The sequence below is a fragment of the Phodopus roborovskii genome, unplaced genomic scaffold (genome assembly GCF_943737965.1).
Source record: "Phodopus roborovskii unplaced genomic scaffold, PHOROB, whole genome shotgun sequence".
In the NCBI taxonomy this organism is placed as follows: domain Eukaryota; kingdom Metazoa; phylum Chordata; class Mammalia; order Rodentia; family Cricetidae; genus Phodopus; species Phodopus roborovskii.
The window spans coordinates 30,091,204-30,107,946 of NW_026126418.1; the positions used below are offsets into that span (position 1 = coordinate 30,091,204).

Sequence of the window (16,743 nt, forward strand, 5' to 3'; positions counted from 1 at the left end):
CCTAAACCCACCCCTCCCCACACGTACCCACACACGCTCTCTCACAGCTTGTCGTGTTGTTTAAAACAGGTGGAAGACCTCTGTAATGATATTATGCCTTTCAATAAAAATTTTATGAGGTGTATTTGATTATAGATTAATGTGTCCCTAATAAAACGGACGGATGGAGCAGCTCGAAGGGCCCCTCCCTCTACCACACTCACACACTCCCCAGGCAGCCACGCATACACCCTCGAAGTGAGGTTAGGCACATGTTCGAGGCCCAAGGGGTGAGCTGGGGCAACCGGACTCCCGGGCCTGGACCAGCTAGCTCAGTGCAGCCTCTGCAGGGATGGCTTCCGAGGGGCTTCTCTCTGCCCTCGGATGGGCGGTGAACATTGGAATCCCACATGGCGCCTTATCATTTTCCGGCCTTCTGGAATGGCCCTGGAAGAAAAACATGCCTCAGAGGGAAAAACTCGAATGCAAGCGAGGTCAGCTCTCACTGGCCAAATTAGCCCTGCCTGGGTGAGGCCGGCAGGAACCGCATCCCTGTGGGCAGGGCCGCTGCGTGCCTTTCACACTGAGAGGCCTGCAAACGGATTCTGAAGGTGTCTTCAAAACCCAGACGGAAGGACAGGTCATTGGGCCACTCCCTTCCCAATTTTCCCCCCTTGCCTTTAGAGGTAAGGCCAGGCAGCCTTGAATCTGAGAGAAATGCCCATTGTCACTCCCAAATCCATGGTACAAAGCCCGGCTGGGAGCCGAGACAAAAGCCGCCGGCGGCGATTGAGAGGGCATATTCCTAGCTCTACAAGTTGCCCAGAGCACCCTTGGAGGGCTCCCAGCCCACCTCCAGCCCCGGAAAGAAAGGGGGTAAATGGCTACTTAGGGCCTGATTGATTGCCTTTGCGAATGGCTTACTGATTTTGTTTCAGGGGGCCTGCCCTTTTCCTGTAGCACAGGTTTCCCTCTACCAGAAACTAATGGCGCTCCCCACATCGCTGGGAGAAATGTACAGGTTAATATAACCCTACTGATTTTGCCCATCCAAGGTAAATCAGGGGCAAATTTATTCCAGTCCTTTCAAGCTAGTATTGAATCAGACACCTCTCTCTCCCAGACACAGGAAACAAGCCCCCAAAGGGATCTGTCTTGAAACTTGAGAGGATTTGGGGTTTGGGGAAGGAAGTTTAAAACAATAAACACCGAGCATCCCAAAGACTGTTTGAATGGGGGGCTCCGAAGTTCGGAGAGATTATGTGGGTTGTTCTTTGGGAGGGAAAGGGCCTGTGTTTAAAAAAAAAAGAAAGAAAGAAAGGAAAAAAGAAAAACAAACCTGTTTTATGATGGGTCTTTGAAGATGGGTTGAAAACCATAGGCCGGACCTGGGGCAACGAACTCGGTCACCTCTTCCCATAAGAACCTCTTCCCCTTTCCCTGGCAGGACTAGATGGATCTGGGCTCAGTGGTGCGGATTCCGCAGAAGCTGGCTTGAATTTTCCAATCTATGTATGTAAAAGGACCATTGGACTTGTTGGGCAGTCATGTTCACTTGCAAATCCTTTTTCAGTCACCTGACTGTTCCGCTACAGTGGCTGCAAGGAGCATTTTGTAATAATAGTGAGAGAGATTTGACTGGGGAGTATATTTCCATTTTTTTCTTCCTTAAAAAATTCATGTGGGCCACTGAAAAGTAATGGCTAAACATAAATCCCTTTCAGAAAGGAACCAAGGTAAAGTAAGCTGAGAGGACTCACCCAACCTTGGCTTCACTGGCCCGGATTGTCTTGAGCTTGGGATGGGTAGGAATGAGAAAGGGGGGGGAGCACAATTGGATCCATGCTAAGCTGTCGTTGGTTCCTGTAATGGGGGCCAGGCAGGTTCTAGCTGGGCATTACTAGTTCCAACCTAGCCCCTGATAGCGCACTCCCCAGCCAGAAGTCACCAAGAGCTCACTGAAAGCATTAAAAACAACATGACCAAAAACCAAAGAGAAGAAAACACACAAATGGGGAACTGAAAGTAAAAACCAGCCCAGGCTTACTTAGCAGGCTCAGGCTAGGGGGAAGCTCGTTCCACTGAGGTGCAATTGTATTAGCAGGATTGGGGGGCACACAGGACACTCTTTCCAGTTATGAAGACTCCCACTCCTTACCCAACTGCCCCAAACAGGCAATTTAGTCAGAAAAGACCCTTCCCAAAGGCTCTCCTCTCCACCATAATGTATTTCCATTTCAGAAAGCAGAGGGAACAAACTCATTTCCAGAGTTTATTGCATTATACATGCGATCAGAACATGCACAGAAAGCACAGGTTGCTGTTGTACTTCTACCAAACCACAGATGCACCACAAGGGAAAGGCTACAAGGCATAAGTCATCAATACTCCATTTCTCCAAGGACAATTGCTAAGTTCATTTGTGAAAAGATACATTGTAATGTGCTTTTTAAAGTCCCCCTCCCCCCAAGCTTGTGGGTTTCTTATTCGTTTGAAATATATATATATATATATATATATATATATATATATATATATAATTTTTAAAGTACTGGATGGTTTTCAAACTGACATGAGTTCATGGGCTAACCACACACAGAGAACTTTCATGTGAGGAAAAATGTGGGAAAGTCACATTGTTTGTTGGATAGATGGGTGGATGGTTGGATAGATGTTCTACAGTTCCAATAAGTTAAGATCCAAATGAAAATGCGCAGTAATAGTTACCCTGCATTACGATGAAAAAATAAATTACACGTGCTAAGTTTTTTAATATATATATGTATATATATATATACTTATAAGGAATACAGATCACTTGCAGCACGAACAGAATGACCCCAAAGTCACATTCTAGCAGGAAAACAGAACAGAACAGAACAAAACAAAACAAAACAAAACAAAGAGCAATGAAGGTTTTGTTTCCACCTTCCTAGTCCTCCAGCACTCGGGCCTGGAACACGGTGCCCCCTCTCGGATCCTGGCCTCACATGGGCCTCAGACCTAAGAAAAGGTGAGGTTGGCGGTCAGTTCTCGGATTCGATTCTCTCGGCTCATCTTCTTGAGTTTCATTCGGCGGTTTTGAAACCAAATCTTGACCTGCCTGTCGGTGAGGTTAACGCTCTTACTGATCTCTAGGCGGCGCTCGCGGGTGAGGTACATATTGAACAAGAACTCTTTTTCTAATTCCAGCGTTTGGTGCTTAGTGTAAGGGCACCTCTTCTTCCTGCCACTCTTTGCAGTGAGCCAATTGCTGGTTGGAGTATCAGACTTGATTTCCTCTAACAAAATTAAAGGGAGAAGAAAAAAAATCAAGATTTTTTTTTTCTCTCAGTCCATTCAAATATACCCTTGGCCATGACCCTGCTGGGAGGCAGGCAGGCTGCTTTGGACAATGCTGGTATTAAACATTACTCACAAAGGCGGGACATGAAAGAGATTTTAAATTAATACCAAATTAGAACTAAATACTTAGTAATACAATGGAAAGATAATTCTGTACCAGGGGTTGGTTTTCTCTCTCTCTCTCTCTCTCTCTCTCTCTCTCTCTCTCTCTCTCTCTCTCTCTCTCTCTCTCCACACAACTTTCTGGCTTGCACAAAACATTATTATAATTGTAAAGTTTACAGAATTTCCCCAGCAACACTCTAAGTGGTCAGCCCATGACAGGATAGGAATAGAAGTCACAGCTTAAACAGCTTTCCAGTCTCCCTGCTGCAAGGCCCCAAGCCGGCGGGTCTCACCCACCTCTCCTGGGCAGACAGACAGTTCCACAGCCAGGTTTATAGGGAGCCAGACTATTTCAAGAGATAAACAAACAAGAATACCTTCCCCACCCTGCCTGGACATTGTTGCAGAACCCCAGAATTCCCTCAATTTTAAAATGTTTCTTTGCCTCACACAAAAAGCATTCCCCCAGAAATGTAACTCTGTGGCCCACCAATAGACACTGAGGGACAGACTGCAGGGATGGGGGTGGGCAAGATTCCTTTTTAGAAACCCATAACCCTGGTTCTTTGCCTTGTCCCTGAGGCCCTAAGTGGGCAATGCAGATCCTCTCTCCCCCTCTTCCGCTTTTGCCCTCTTTGTATAAGGTTGCAAAGCCTGCGGCACTCTCCCCAGACAAAGCCAAGGTTACCAGTCCAGCAAAGGCAAGAAGTCCTCTGCTTCCCCAGCCAAGCACCAAGCGGCCACACCATTTCCTTCCCCTCTTAGATCGCAGGATGCGGGGTGTAAACCCTTGAACACAAACACGATGTCTTGGGCCACCTTAAAATGATCCCTGGGCGCAAGGCAAAACTAGGGTTGCAAATCTGAGCCAAAGAATAGGGGCCACTGGAGCCCTGCTTACAAGCCGCTGGTCTCCTTTTTGCTCTTTTGTTGCATTTCGGGTCTGGCTCAGGACAGATAAACCCGGCAAGCCTTTCCTCTGCCCAGGCGCCATCAGCAGCGTGGGGCCAGGTCTGGCCCGGAGGGCCAGAGCAGCGGGAGAGAATCAGAGACCATCTCAAGGCTGATATCTCCCCTCTAAAAGCCGGGTGGAGCAGCACCTGCCGAGTTGGGCGCTGGGCTCCGCTGTCTGGGCTCCGCTTTGGGTACCCCAGCTCTCCCTTTCCGAGGATTTACCGAACTGCGCGCCCCATTGGGGTGGCAACTCTGTTCATACCGACCTTTGCTTTCCTTCTCCTGCACTTCAGGACTGGACACGGAGACCTCAGCCAGGCAGCTCCTCTCTTCTGGAAGGCCGCCTTTGGCCTCAGGGCTTTCCACTTGGGAGACTTTGGTGGGCTCCTGGCCGCTCGCGGTTTCGTTCATCTTCTTTTCCATCTGCAGCTGGGCAGCCGAGAGCTGCGGCTTGGCCGCGCCACGAGGGTTGAGCTGGAGCATGACAGTGGAGCTGCCTTCGGGGCTGTTATTGTACTCTTGGGTTTTCCCGGTGGCGTAGGTCTGACTCAGTCTAAAATATCCGGGGACAGGAACCTCGGGGTTCTCAACGGGACAGGACTCGGGAACCAGCCTCTGGTACGAAGGGACCTCGGCAGAAATGAGTTTGTTGCGTTTATCAGAATACATGCAGCAATTGGATTCTTCTTTAATGTTGGCGGTGAATGAGCAAGTGGGGACTTGCTGTGTAACAGGTTGCTCTATTCGACAAGATCTGTTCGGGTCTGTCCAACTGTCTACTTGAGGTATATAAGGATGCACATTCATACCCATATTTTGGTGGTTCACTTCTCTTTTGGCCAGAGACGGGAGCAGTCCACAGGTTTGCATTCCATAGGTCCCCATGTCTGCGCTAGGTGGTGGCATGTACATGCTGGCGCTGCTCGAATAAAAACTGTCACTCCTGCAGGCACTGATCAAGGAATCTACTAAAAAAGTATTAGCAGCAGGAGAGCTGTTGGGAAAGGACATTTTGGGGAGGAATTTGAAGAAGAGAGATTGTGTCCTTTGTAGGCTGACATCTCTAGGAAAACATTCCCGGTGTAATTGTGGATGCCTCTGCCGACCACATGACAACCAAGCCAATGAGATTTGAAAATGGCCTTGAGCCGCAGCCTCCTTGTAGGTCACGTGTTCCAGAGCCCGGCCGGCCGGCGGCGTAAGCACGGACAACAGCGACATCTACTAAGCGCCTGTGATAGTGCGCGCTGGAAACGACCGGCCCAGAGCTCTGCTGCTGGCCAGCCAGCCGGTCTCCCGAGGCTTGTTTGGCCGGCCTGCCTGCCCCACTCGAGTCCCCCACCCGCTCACCGGGCTCCGCCGGCGGAAGGAAAGGCTTGATCCGAGGGGTCTCCAGGAGGACACGCGCACTGAGGGAAGTCAGACTGTGGTGACGCCTGCTCACAGAAGCGTTTTCCCTGCACACACCCAAGCAGAATGCGCCCAAGAGGGCCGGTTCCGAGCAAGGGGTAGGGGCGCGGGCTGGTTAATTTAGTACTGGGCAGCTGGGAAGGTGAGTCCGATTCCTCTGGTTCTGAAACATCCTTCCCTAGGGGTCCAAAGGGGGGGGGACAAAAAACAAACAAACAAACAAAAAAAAACTCTCCACTGCAAAGATACAACCAAGGTGTCGCGGTAAGCACTAGCGAAAAAGGCCGCGAAGGTCGAAAGGCCACGCAGCTGGGTAGATCCAGATGGTTCCAGCCAGTAGTTGCCCTCTCCTTCATTCTTCATTCAGGACTCCGGGTCCCTCAGCACCCACGAGCTCCTAGAGTCTAGATTCTCAGAGTAACCACACCCTGACCTTTGAGGGGCCGGCTGCTGGGAGCTTCCAGCTCGGAGATAATCCTTTGCCAGCCATTCCCTGTCCGTGAAAGCGTTCCTCTCACAGACAGGGAAACCAAGATTTCCTTTCCCTGATAACACAGGGCAGAGAGGAAGGAAGGGTAAAAGAAAATATTTTTTTCAAAGAAAGGGAGAAAACTCTGATCCTCGGACTCCACAAGTTTTAGGAGACCGGGCCAGAGCAAAGAGAGAGCAAAGCGAAGGTGTCATTTTAGTCTTCTGCAAAGAAAAATACGTTTTCCTTTTATGGATTTTGTAAAAGCATTGGTTTCTGACAAGTGCAAGGTACAAAAGGTTGTGGAATTTATTAATACATATTAAGAAGAATCAAGGCGATCAATAAAATTCTCATCTACATTCTTGGGCTACTTGGTAATTTTCTTGCTTCTGAAGGTTTTTAAAGAGTTATACCCGCTGTTGCCACAAACGGGAAGGTATTTTATTAACAAATCAATCGAGACTTTGTAAAGGAAAAGATTAATAGTTAAGATTTAGCATAATGGCGTTCACTTTATGAATTATTGAAAATTATACTATTGATTTTCTTCCCTTCGTTACTAACCAAGAAGGTCAATTTTTGTTTTAACACAAATCGTCAAATATTAAAAGCTATACTTTTGTCACAAGCTAAATTTTATAGTTTTGGACAATCCCTAAAATTCTTTGACAAGGTTTTGCTTGGGCAAGAGGGAGAATGAGATGGGAGAATCTTAGTCTTCCGTTTCCTCTGGTGAGGGAAAGTTTTATAAAGAGGATATGGTCTGGGGTTGTGGTCCAGATCATTAAAGAGCAACCGCTGCCACCACCACCATGGAAACTCAGAGTTTTATGAGAAACTTGAACAACTTCCTCCCTCCTCTAGTTGCAGGCGGCAAGCCGCCCTGCGGAAGCCAGGGCCTTAGGACAGCAGCAGGGAGCTTTAACCTTGATTTCCAAAGACTTGCCCTGGACCAGGGCCCCTGCCTGTGTGGGGGATCTGTCTTTCGGCCTTCTGGGTCCTTTCCCCGGCGGTTCAAGAAAGTAAAACGGACCCGGAATCTGTGACCGTGAACGAGTTCTCAGTCCGAAGAGACAACTATGTTGTTCTCTTCCACACTCACCCGGGAATGGGCTGGCCTTGGATTTCAGGCCCAGAGACTGAACTTGTGGATAAATCTGGTTTCCGCCTCAACAGAACATTTCTTGGGGGGAGGTTCGATGCTCCTTAAGGCTCCCCAGCGTTCTGAGGGGGGACCTAGAGGTCCTTCACAAAAACATTTCACTTCCCCCCAAAAGTCCTTTGTCTCCCCCCTTTCCCTAAAGGAATTTCTCTTGACCTGGTGAAAACAGGCACTGAATGTTATTTTCGGCCTTGGGACCGATTGGCTAGTCCCCTCTCGGTTGCCCTCGCCCAAACAATAACCCCTTTTAAAAAAAACTCCACGGTGGCAATGAGACAGACCTTTTAAACCTTTATGCAGCTGTTCAAATACAACATCATTGTCAGGTTAAAAGCCTGGCGCCTCTCACTGCTCTGGCTGCTGCACCCCGGTGGCGAAGCTGCAGACTTAAACATTACCTTGCCTGCCACAGGGGTGGCTATTTTTAAGCTGGGGAGGGGGTATGAGGTGTTAAGTAAAGCAAAGGAGGGGGGAAAAACCCTCAACAACTTTTACCTCCATGTTGCTAAGATCCGGATCAAAACCTAACAGCCACTGATTAGCACCTCAAATTTTCCCTTTTCACGTTGTGGCGATCAAATTCTGAGTTACAGCTAAATGTGCCCAGGGCTGGACAAAGTGCCCGCTGCACTGTTTTGCACTGTTCTCTGCAGTCGCCCTGACGCCAGCTTGGTGCTGTAGCATTGTGTTGCTTTGTATCTTGGCCAGGAGAGCTGCCCAGAATTCGACTGTCCAATTTTCCTAATCCCAAGCAAGGAAGGGCTGTTCAATCTAATCAGGAATTTTATGCCCATCAAATGCCCTTTCATAATCTTTATTTATACATGGAGAAAACACCCAGTCTAAAAACAAGCAATTCCTTACTGAGCTGGTAAGTCTTCAGTGAAGTTGGAGAGGCAGCTCTGCCTTCTCTGTGTGTGGGTCTTTCTGTTTCAGTGCTCTATCGCTTCAAACTCAAAGTCACCTCGTATTGAATTAGGATTTAAATAGATTTTTCACGCAAAGGCAGAAAAAAATGTGTATGGCAATTTAAAAACGGAATTTATTCTCAAAATTCTATTTTTTTTCTCCTTCGAATTTCTGCCTTCAGACTGAATCCTCGGGGCCAAAATTGTCAATATGTTAGATTTATAGAATTTAAAAACTCGAGCAAAATGAAAATCCTACAAGGGAGGACAGAAAAGGTACCGTAAGACCTTAGCGCCTACACAAAGCAAACGGAAGGAAAAGACAGTAGCTTTGAAGGCCAACTTTTATTTTGCTTAATGTTTAATGCAGTGGCTGGTGTTTTTAAAAATCATATTTAAATCATTTAGATCAGTTAGTATTAATAATAAGTTAATATTGCATCGTAAAGAGATGGATATTCATATTTGTACCAAAATGCAGGGTTCTTTCCAGGGAAAATTGAAAAGGTCGCCTTAGCAGGAAACTAGCATTTGTAATAATGATATAATAACAATAACAAGAAAGTGGCTTGCATCTGCATTCTCTTGTCCTCTTCGGAAGGGTGGATGGAGGCTTTGAGCCTAAGAGGACCTATGGGCTCCCATAGTCTCCCTGAATTAGAGCTATGAGCTGGATCCTGGATTCTGTCTCTGTTTGCAGAGCGGATGGATGGAGACAAATGAAAAGCTGCCTCCCCAGGGCGCCCCTCTGGGTTGCACTGTGCATCATCGCTCCAAGGGAAAAAGAAATAGAAAGGTCAACTGGGAGACTTGCACCGGTTCTGTAAGGGGGTCTACGGAGAGTGAAAGGGATCGAGAAGGGCCGAGCCTCTTTCTAAACAGACACAAAAGACTTCTACATGGCACATTATTTGCTACTTCACAATCTGAGAACTTGGAACCTCAGGATCGGTGGCCGCCGTCAAGGAGCCCCACACACTCTGGCAGGCTCAAGAGGGGCAGATTTTTCAGCCCACTAAGTTCCTGTTCCCATCCCCTGGCCCGTATCAGGCACACGCTGGGCGGGCGTTGCCGGGAGGAAAGACAAGGCTGCAGCTCAGCAGCCCTGGTCCGCCTGCAGCGGCTGCCAGCCAAGGCCAAGGGGCCCCCGCACATCCAGATGCGCGGTCGATGGGGCCGCCTACAAAGAACACAACGACATTTGAGGAAGGAGGTCTCACCCCACGTAGACTGAAACCCGGGTTAGGCCCTAAGAAAGATCGCTTTGCAAGAGCTAACTCAGACCCGCAGCAACACAGGCGGAGCCGGGTATCCGCGCGGGGAACACCCACGCTTCTCGTTGGCGCCTAGCCGGGGAGTCATGGCTCCCCAGCCTCCCGCAAACCAAAGCCAGTTCCCGGAGGCCGGGAAAACTAGCGGACAGGCGGGCCCTAGAGCCCGAGGTCCGGAGAAAGGAAGTAGGGAGACAGAGGTCAGTGCAAATTCCGGGGACTTCAAGATCTTCTCAAGGAATTTAGGGGGTGAAAGGGATCTGCCATTCTCCCTTTGAGCCGCCCACGTCTGGGAGCCCTGTCTTCACACTTTTGGACCGCGGACAAGGATGCAAGTGGAGGGGACATAGACATTTCCCAAAGCATGGGGCTTTGCAGTAGGATTTTTACTGTTTGTAAGAGCTAGTGCCCAAAGCAAACTGCACACCTCAAGGTCAGCGGGCAACTAGGAAAGGTGGCCTGTCAAGTACAATGCCAGGTTACTCCAAACGCATTTCCATTCACAACACTTTGAAATCCAAACGTCCTCACAGAGAGTCCACCATCTCCAGTAATAACATCAATCCACTCCAGCACCCGCACCCCAGCTTCTAGCCCTCTCTGTTTCTGAGGTAGCCAAGAGTAGCACCAAGCCATGCATGGACTGGAATCTTCAGCCCAGAACGACGCCCTCGGTCCTCATGGATTTTTTTTTTTTTTCTAAGTACACACTCAGCTAAGTTGCCAACGCCCTAATCTGTTTAAAACAAAAGCCTTTTAATCACCCCAGCCATATGAACTCTCACAAGGCGCGTGCGGTTGGGGGAGATGGGAGGGACCTTACATTTGTCATTACTCTCCACACTCAAACCAACACGAAAATAGACATTCCCCTAATTTAATTAACTCGCAGTAGCTATGACGTATTTCAAACCACAGACATTCGTCTTTTAAAAATATCTTCTCAACACCATCAGATTATATACTAAGGTATTTTTTGCAGTGGCTTTATCTTTAAGGAGACAATAATTAGGGGATCCCCTGTTTCAGAAGACTGCCTCTTTTTCTGACTCTCCACAACTTCTCACGATCATGGCTGCTTAGAACAAGGGCACAGCTAACACCTTAACTGCTGGCTGTTTCTAACGGGTGAGCCAAGATCCCTTATTAGAATCTAGTATTGGAAAAAATAAGGTACCGCAGCCTCTTGGCAAATAAGGTTTCTGGAACGTGAGCGCGCCCTCGTGTGGCTGTAGAGGTGCTTGCAAACGGAAAATAGTATTTCTCGCGTTCGCCTGGAGTGTGCTGACACACAGCTTGCTCATTTAGGCGCAGTTAAAATAAGAAATATGAAGAGAGAAAGAACCAACCAACCAGTTTTAATCTCCCAGGAAGATCATACTATTAGGGCATTTACATGTAAACCAGTGCCCAAATTCTAAACAAAATAATCCCTTTCTGAGCGAAATAATTTGATTGTCTCTATTGCACCAGTTACCAAAGATTGAGAAATTTATTAAAAACAATATAAATATATTTCATTTTGTTCTACTCCTTAGAAAGTACCACAGTTTATTTAACAAGGTGGCAAATTGCTCTCAAGTGCTAGTGGTGGTGTGATCAGAACTTACTCTGTCAAATGCCTTTTTAAAAAACTGCTCTTGTTTGTCATAGCAAAGAGAAACTCTAAGAGTCCCCCAAATTCTCAATAAACCCTAGCTCTACTAATAGTTAATAGGTATTTTGATCTAACAAATGTTTTATTTTTTCCTAAGAAGACAATTGTCGTTGAATTACTCGAATGTTTGGAGGGAAATTAAGTTTGTTGATCCTGAAATCAGGAATTTTCTTAGATTTATGGTGAACCCCCAGTATGATTCTGTATGGCCATAAATGTGTGCATGGGTCTGGATGTGTGAGCATGTGTTATGTGAGTGGGTGGTGGTTGGAAATCACAGAAGAACTTTAAGGCGCCTAATTATTCAGAGAGGTTAAAGGTGATGACCTTGACATTTTGGAAGTTCAAAGGCATACACTTATGCACTATGTTTTTCTTTACCCCCCAAAGCTTCAGCAATTAAAAAAAATTATATTTCAAAACGCATACATCCTTGAGTGAGGCGTGGGGTGCTGTGCATCCTCTGGGTTTATTTATTTATTTATTTTTTGACTTTGGGTTTCTGAGTGGTTAAGAGTCCTAAGACCCACTTCACTCATGTCAGGGAAAAAGAAGCTTTTCTCACTTCTCTGGTTTATTGCACACTGCGGAAATCTCTTTTGGGCCCACCAGAAGGTGCATAATATAACCCAATTAAGCTGTTTAGAACTTTGGTTTTTATGGTGTTGTCTAGACAGTTCAAGGTTTTGTAAACAGCCTGGCTTGGTCCTGTGACATAAAGTGCAGTGCAACCCTCACCACATTCTTTAACTTAAAGCGATAAATGTGGTGAGAAGCAGTTGAGCAGCCCCTGGCCTTAGTCCGGGGGTGGAGGGGTACATTCCTTGTTTCACACTCACTAAGATTGCAGAAGGGCCCCAAGTTCCCCTGTACCTATTAACTCCCTTTAAAAAAAAAAAAAACCACACACACACACACACACACACACAGGGTTTTCCTCTTTTTATTTTAAGGGACTCTGGCTCCTTGACCTTGTTAAGAGATAATTTGGATCTTCTAATTAATTTCAAATTTTGTTTTGTCTTTCCAAAAAATCCCAAGTTCATTAGACTAGAGTTGGGGGTGGGGTGAGAATTTGCTCCTTAGAGTCCTACTGCTTCAACCACATTGCCTGGGGGGCGGGGAGGAGGCAACCAGCATTGCTGGATCTGTTCACCAATTCAAAAATGTAACACTGACGGGATTTTAAAGCCAGCGTAACCTAGAGCGGGGCGGGGGGGGCGGGGAGGGTGTGAAGGAACAACTCCTTTTACAGAGATATTGAAACATGTTCCAGTGGGCTTTCATTTGCATGGGGGAAGGGTTCTGGTCACTAACATAGCCTGATTAGCTACTAAACTTCTTCAAACAGTAAAAATCCATGCAGTGTAGCGAAGCTATAACCTCCATTTTGCTAGAAACCATTTATTCACACACAAAAAGACAGTGACTCATGCCCAAAGGTACATTTCCCAGAGTTTAAATAATCTGTGTTCACTAAGGGGGAAGAAAGGGATTTCTTAAACTCAAAACAAAACACCGACTCCTTCTAGCCCCAAGGCCTAACTCCCTACAGATCCCGCCGCATCCCTCAGGAAACCGAGGGGGAGAGGAGGAACAACAGCCTATTGGCGGTAAAATTGTAAAGGGACGATTGCATTTACCATTTTCCCCTTATTAGGATCCGCTCGGCCAAGTCCCCGGCCTCGTCCTCAGGCTGCAGTGGTCGCTGGGAGGTCGCGAGTTGACCGCGAGAAGGAATCGTGAAGTTCCACAGAGAAGAGGCGTCATTGAACCCAAGGACATTGGGCCTGCGGAGGGCAGGCTGTTGGGGAGAAGGGTGGGTGAGTGGGGCTCTGGGGAGGGGGCGCTTCCTGGAGCTCTCAAAATAAGGGGTTTCCAGTGAAATACTGCAGACGGTCTCTGTTCAGTTTCTTTTCTTTCATCCTGCGATTCTGGAACCAGATTTTGACTTGCCGGTCAGTGAGGTTGAGCATCCGAGAGAGTTGGAGTCTTTTCTCTTTGTTTATGTATACATTAAAGAAAAACTCGCGTTCCAGTTCCCGGATCTGGTACTTGGTGTAGGGACAGCGCTTTTTCCGGGACCTCTGGGGGGCCACTGAAAGGCAAAGAGACCAAGGGGTAAGAGAGGCTGCTGCTTGCCCCCACCCACTCTGGCCACTGAGCTATCTCCAGGCCTTGGCCGGGTTAGGGACGTCCCTTGCCGCCTCTGAAAGGCCCTGCCTGCATCGTGGGGGATGATATATGGGCGGGCACAGAAGAGTGCGGGCGTGGACATGTGTTCACGCCCGGACACACACATATACACACACACACTACACACATACATCCACGCTACACACACACACACACACACACACACACACACACACACACACAACCTGTCACTGAGATAGGAAAACAAGAGGGCAAGGCAGGTTCTGAACTGGAACTCGAGGGAAGAGACTGCAGGGTGCCCACTGGAGGCATCTGCTCAGCTCCGAGCTGAGCATCAGACAGACACTTGGATTAAGTCCAGTTTGAAGATCACCTATCCCCTCCCCGAAAGGCAAGAGGACCCCCTGGTCCCCCTCACCAACTGGCTCCAAACGTCCTTCTGTCCTCTAAGATCCTCAACCCACCCACCCACCCCCACCCAAATAAAGGGAAAGCTCTTTACAGCGATTAATGTCCTCTTCGAAGGCTACCTTAAGCCCACCTAAATTGGTTTCCTATCATAAACACGCTTTACAACGACCCGGGAAATCTTATAGGATGTATAAACCCCCTCGAATGCTTATAAAGTAGCACATAAAACGGCGCAAGCAGAGGGAGGTCCCCGTCTCACCCCCCTCCCCCGCCACCGCCCCGGGACAGCCCCTCGGCTGGCGCCCGCGCCTACCTGTGCTGCCGCTCTTCTCGGCCCCCGCCTCCCCCGGGGGACCCTCGACTTCGCCACCGCCGCCTTCTGCCGCCCCTTTGGGCTCCGGGCCGGGAGTTGCCTTGGCGCAGGGACTACCCCCGCCGCCACCAGCCCCGGCCTTGGGGTCGCCCTTGTCAGCGGAGCCCTCGGGCTGCGGCGGCGCGGGCGCAGGCTGGGGCTGCGGGCTAGCAAAGGGGGGTCCTGGAGCCGCCTCGTAGAACTGATCAAAGCCCTGGGGCAGGATGCCGTTGCGACCCACCGCGCTGTAGAAGTTGGAGGCGGCAGCCGCGGGACCGTGAGGCGGCCCAGGAGCGCCACACACCGGTTCGGGAGCCTTGAAGAGCACGTCTGGCCGCCGGCCTCCGGGCGGGAGCAGATCCCGCTGCATGGCCGCTTCCTCGGCCGCTGCTGCCGCGGCCGCCGCCGCCGCCGCCGCGGCGTAGTAGGGAGCGTAGCCCCCAGAGCCGCCGCCGCCCCCGCCGGGGCCGCCCCCGCCGCCGCCCCCCGCGCCGCCCCCGCCGCCGCCGCGGTACTGCCACTTGGCGCGCTCCAGGCCGTAGTCGCGAAAGGCCACCTCCCGCACCGGCTGGACGTGCGGCGCCAGGTTGGACGAGTAGGGGAAAGTCATCTGGCAGGAGGACGGCTGCGAGAGGAACGACGGCTTGCTGGCGAAGTCCGACGGGGCCACGTAGTAGGCGCAGCCCGGCAGGTACATGCTGGCTGCGCTCGGGCCGCACTCGTCAAAGTCGTTCATGGCTGCGCGGCGTGCACGCCGGCAAGCCTCGGGCCGCTCCCCGCGCCTCCAACCTGAGCCATCGATTGCACAAGAGGCTTGGGCCAGGATCAACTAAGCAAAAATCCCCACCGGGCGCTGACGTGCAATTCATCTTGATTGATTCTGGTGGTAATTATGTCACGTGACGCCATGGAGAGAAATGTCCTTATATCTATATCAGCGCTCGCCAACACGCCCCGGGACGGCTCCTGGCGCCGAGACGCGCGCGCGCCGGGGGCGGATCGGCCTCCAGCTCCTGCCAGCTCTCCCGGGGCACTCCCTGACCAGGCTGCGCTGCAGGCCGGTCACCTGCGCGCCGCCGGCGGCTGCCACCGCTGGGCGCATCTGCCGCCACCGGACTGGGCCGCCCGCCCGCCTTAGCCCGCCCGCGCTGCTTTAAGTACCCGGACCTAGGCTGGAGGGGAGGAGGAGGGAGGGAGAAGGAGGGGGAGGAAGGGGGAAGGGAGAGCAGCGGAGAGCGGTGGGGGAAGCCCCGGCCTCGGCACTGGGGACAAGGTGTGAGAGTGTGAGGTTCCCACCCCCACCTTTCCTGCAGCCGCTCCCTCCCCCGCGACGTAGCCACCCTCTGTAGCTCACCGGCGGGGAGCTTGTTGCTTCTTGTTCAAGGGGAGTAATTGCGACACTCTCCAGGGCGCTGAGAGCCCTGATTTACATATTTCTCTGCGCTGTACGTTCCGGCTGGAAGCGATTTGACTCTCTTGGGTTCTGACACCAGGGACAACAGTGCAGACCCTGGAAACACGACTCTCGGGCCGGCGCTAGGCTTGGCCTGGGCCTCGGAGCCCACTCGGCCTTTTTCTTTTGCAGATTTTTCACTCCGTTCCTGTCCCTCCTTTCTTTCTTACTCTTCACTAGTCTCCTTTCTCTCTCCGGTCTTCCTCTTTTTTCCTTTCATCGCCTGGGTCTCAGACCGTTTTCTCTCCTTTTCCCAGTCTTTCTCAGTACTCTTACCCGCTCTGCTCTAGCCCCCCCCTCTCTCATCCCTTCTCCTCGACTCTCTTCTCCTCTCCTTTCATCTCTTCTCCTCTACTCTCTACAGAGCCAACGTGGACACCAGGAGACCCCGGCTTTCTTGCTTTCCTTAAGATTGGGGGTCTCATGAACAAAAGGAAACGAAGTCTAACCCTGACAGCACAAGGGCCCTTCTCACAGCCCACACACAAACCCTTGGTGTTTCAGCTTTCCTAACCTCCTCTCTGTTCAAGCCCCTCAGACCTTCCACTCTATTGGACTTTCACTGTATTGGAGCCCCACTAAGGCCTGAGCAATCTTCGTGCCATACCCCCAAGACTCCTCTGGAGCCGTTGGGTCTGACGGTCAGAACTCCCGGGGAGATCGGTTAGCTCTCCAGGGGCTCTCAGCCTGCCTTCTCGCTGGAGTCTATCACCTGGCTCCGACATAGACTTTTCAGGCCCCCATCCACTTGCTCCAAGGCCTCACTCGCTTCTGGCTACAGTAATCTTCCAAGCCCTGGAGTCCAAAAGAGGCCTGGGCTCCCACCCCAGTTCACCAGTCTCTTAGTCTCTCCCCAAATCCAAATCCCAGCACCAAAGGCAGAAGAAGCCTGTCTCTTTCCTCAATATTCTTCTTCCTAGCAAGCCCCGCATTAGAGGCCTGGGCTTCAGCTCTACGCCCTTGTTAGGTTGTGTGCCAGTCCCCTTCCCTTCCCCAGGCCGCTGCAGTTCGGGTCCAGTGCTCTCTGCGCACCAAGCCGACTGACAGAGAAAAGGCGGGTGGTCTCAGTTAATATCTCTTTTCTAACTGATGTCGCCCCTTCTTCTA

The 16,743-nt window shown here is 50.3% G+C and overlaps 2 protein-coding genes across 3 annotated transcripts; both read right to left on the reverse strand.

Moving 5' to 3' along the window:
- Positions 1 to 98: 98 nt before the first annotated feature.
- On the reverse strand, positions 99 to 15,708 carry Hoxd11 (homeobox D11). 2 transcript variants are annotated; one of them, XR_007834536.1, is made up of 4 exons: positions 14,145 to 15,708; positions 12,907 to 13,361; positions 1,319 to 1,487; positions 99 to 426 (listed from the first exon to the last, which is right to left on the reverse strand). XR_007834536.1 is itself a non-coding variant. In XM_051184448.1 (2 exons), the coding sequence occupies exons 1-2, from the start codon at positions 14,917 to 14,919 to the stop codon at positions 13,126 to 13,128; spliced, it is 1,011 nt and encodes a 336-aa protein (XP_051040405.1). In that variant the 5' UTR covers positions 14,920 to 15,708; the 3' UTR covers positions 12,852 to 13,125. The 2 variants fall into 2 exon arrangements, 1 of the variants encoding a protein (XP_051040405.1); XM_051184448.1 differs by lacking the exons at positions 99 to 426; positions 1,319 to 1,487 and having other exon boundaries at positions 12,852 to 13,361.
- Hoxd10 (homeobox D10) lies at positions 2,877 to 5,968 on the reverse strand. Its single transcript, XM_051184447.1, has 2 exons — positions 4,650 to 5,968; positions 2,877 to 3,260 (listed from the first exon to the last, which is right to left on the reverse strand). Exons 1-2 carry the CDS (start codon positions 5,602 to 5,604, stop codon positions 2,983 to 2,985), a joined length of 1,233 nt encoding a protein of 410 aa, XP_051040404.1. The 5' UTR covers positions 5,605 to 5,968; the 3' UTR covers positions 2,877 to 2,982.
- Positions 15,709 to 16,743: the final 1,035 nt, after the last annotated feature.

Coding starts and splice junctions, on each gene's coding strand:
- Hoxd10 (XM_051184447.1), bottom strand. CDS start 5,604: ATGTCGCTGTTGTCCGTGCTTACGCCGCCGGCCGGCCGGGCTCTGGAA. Junction 3,261..4,649: donor GCAGGAGAAGGAAAGCAAAG/GTCGGTATGAAC, acceptor TAATTTTGTTAG/AGGAAATCAAGTCTGATACT.
- Hoxd11 (XM_051184448.1), bottom strand. CDS start 14,919: ATGAACGACTTTGACGAGTGCGGCCCGAGCGCAGCCAGCATGTACCTG. Junction 13,362..14,144: donor CGAGAAGAGCGGCAGCACAG/GTAGGCGCGGGC, acceptor TTTGCCTTTCAG/TGGCCCCCCAGAGGTCCCGG.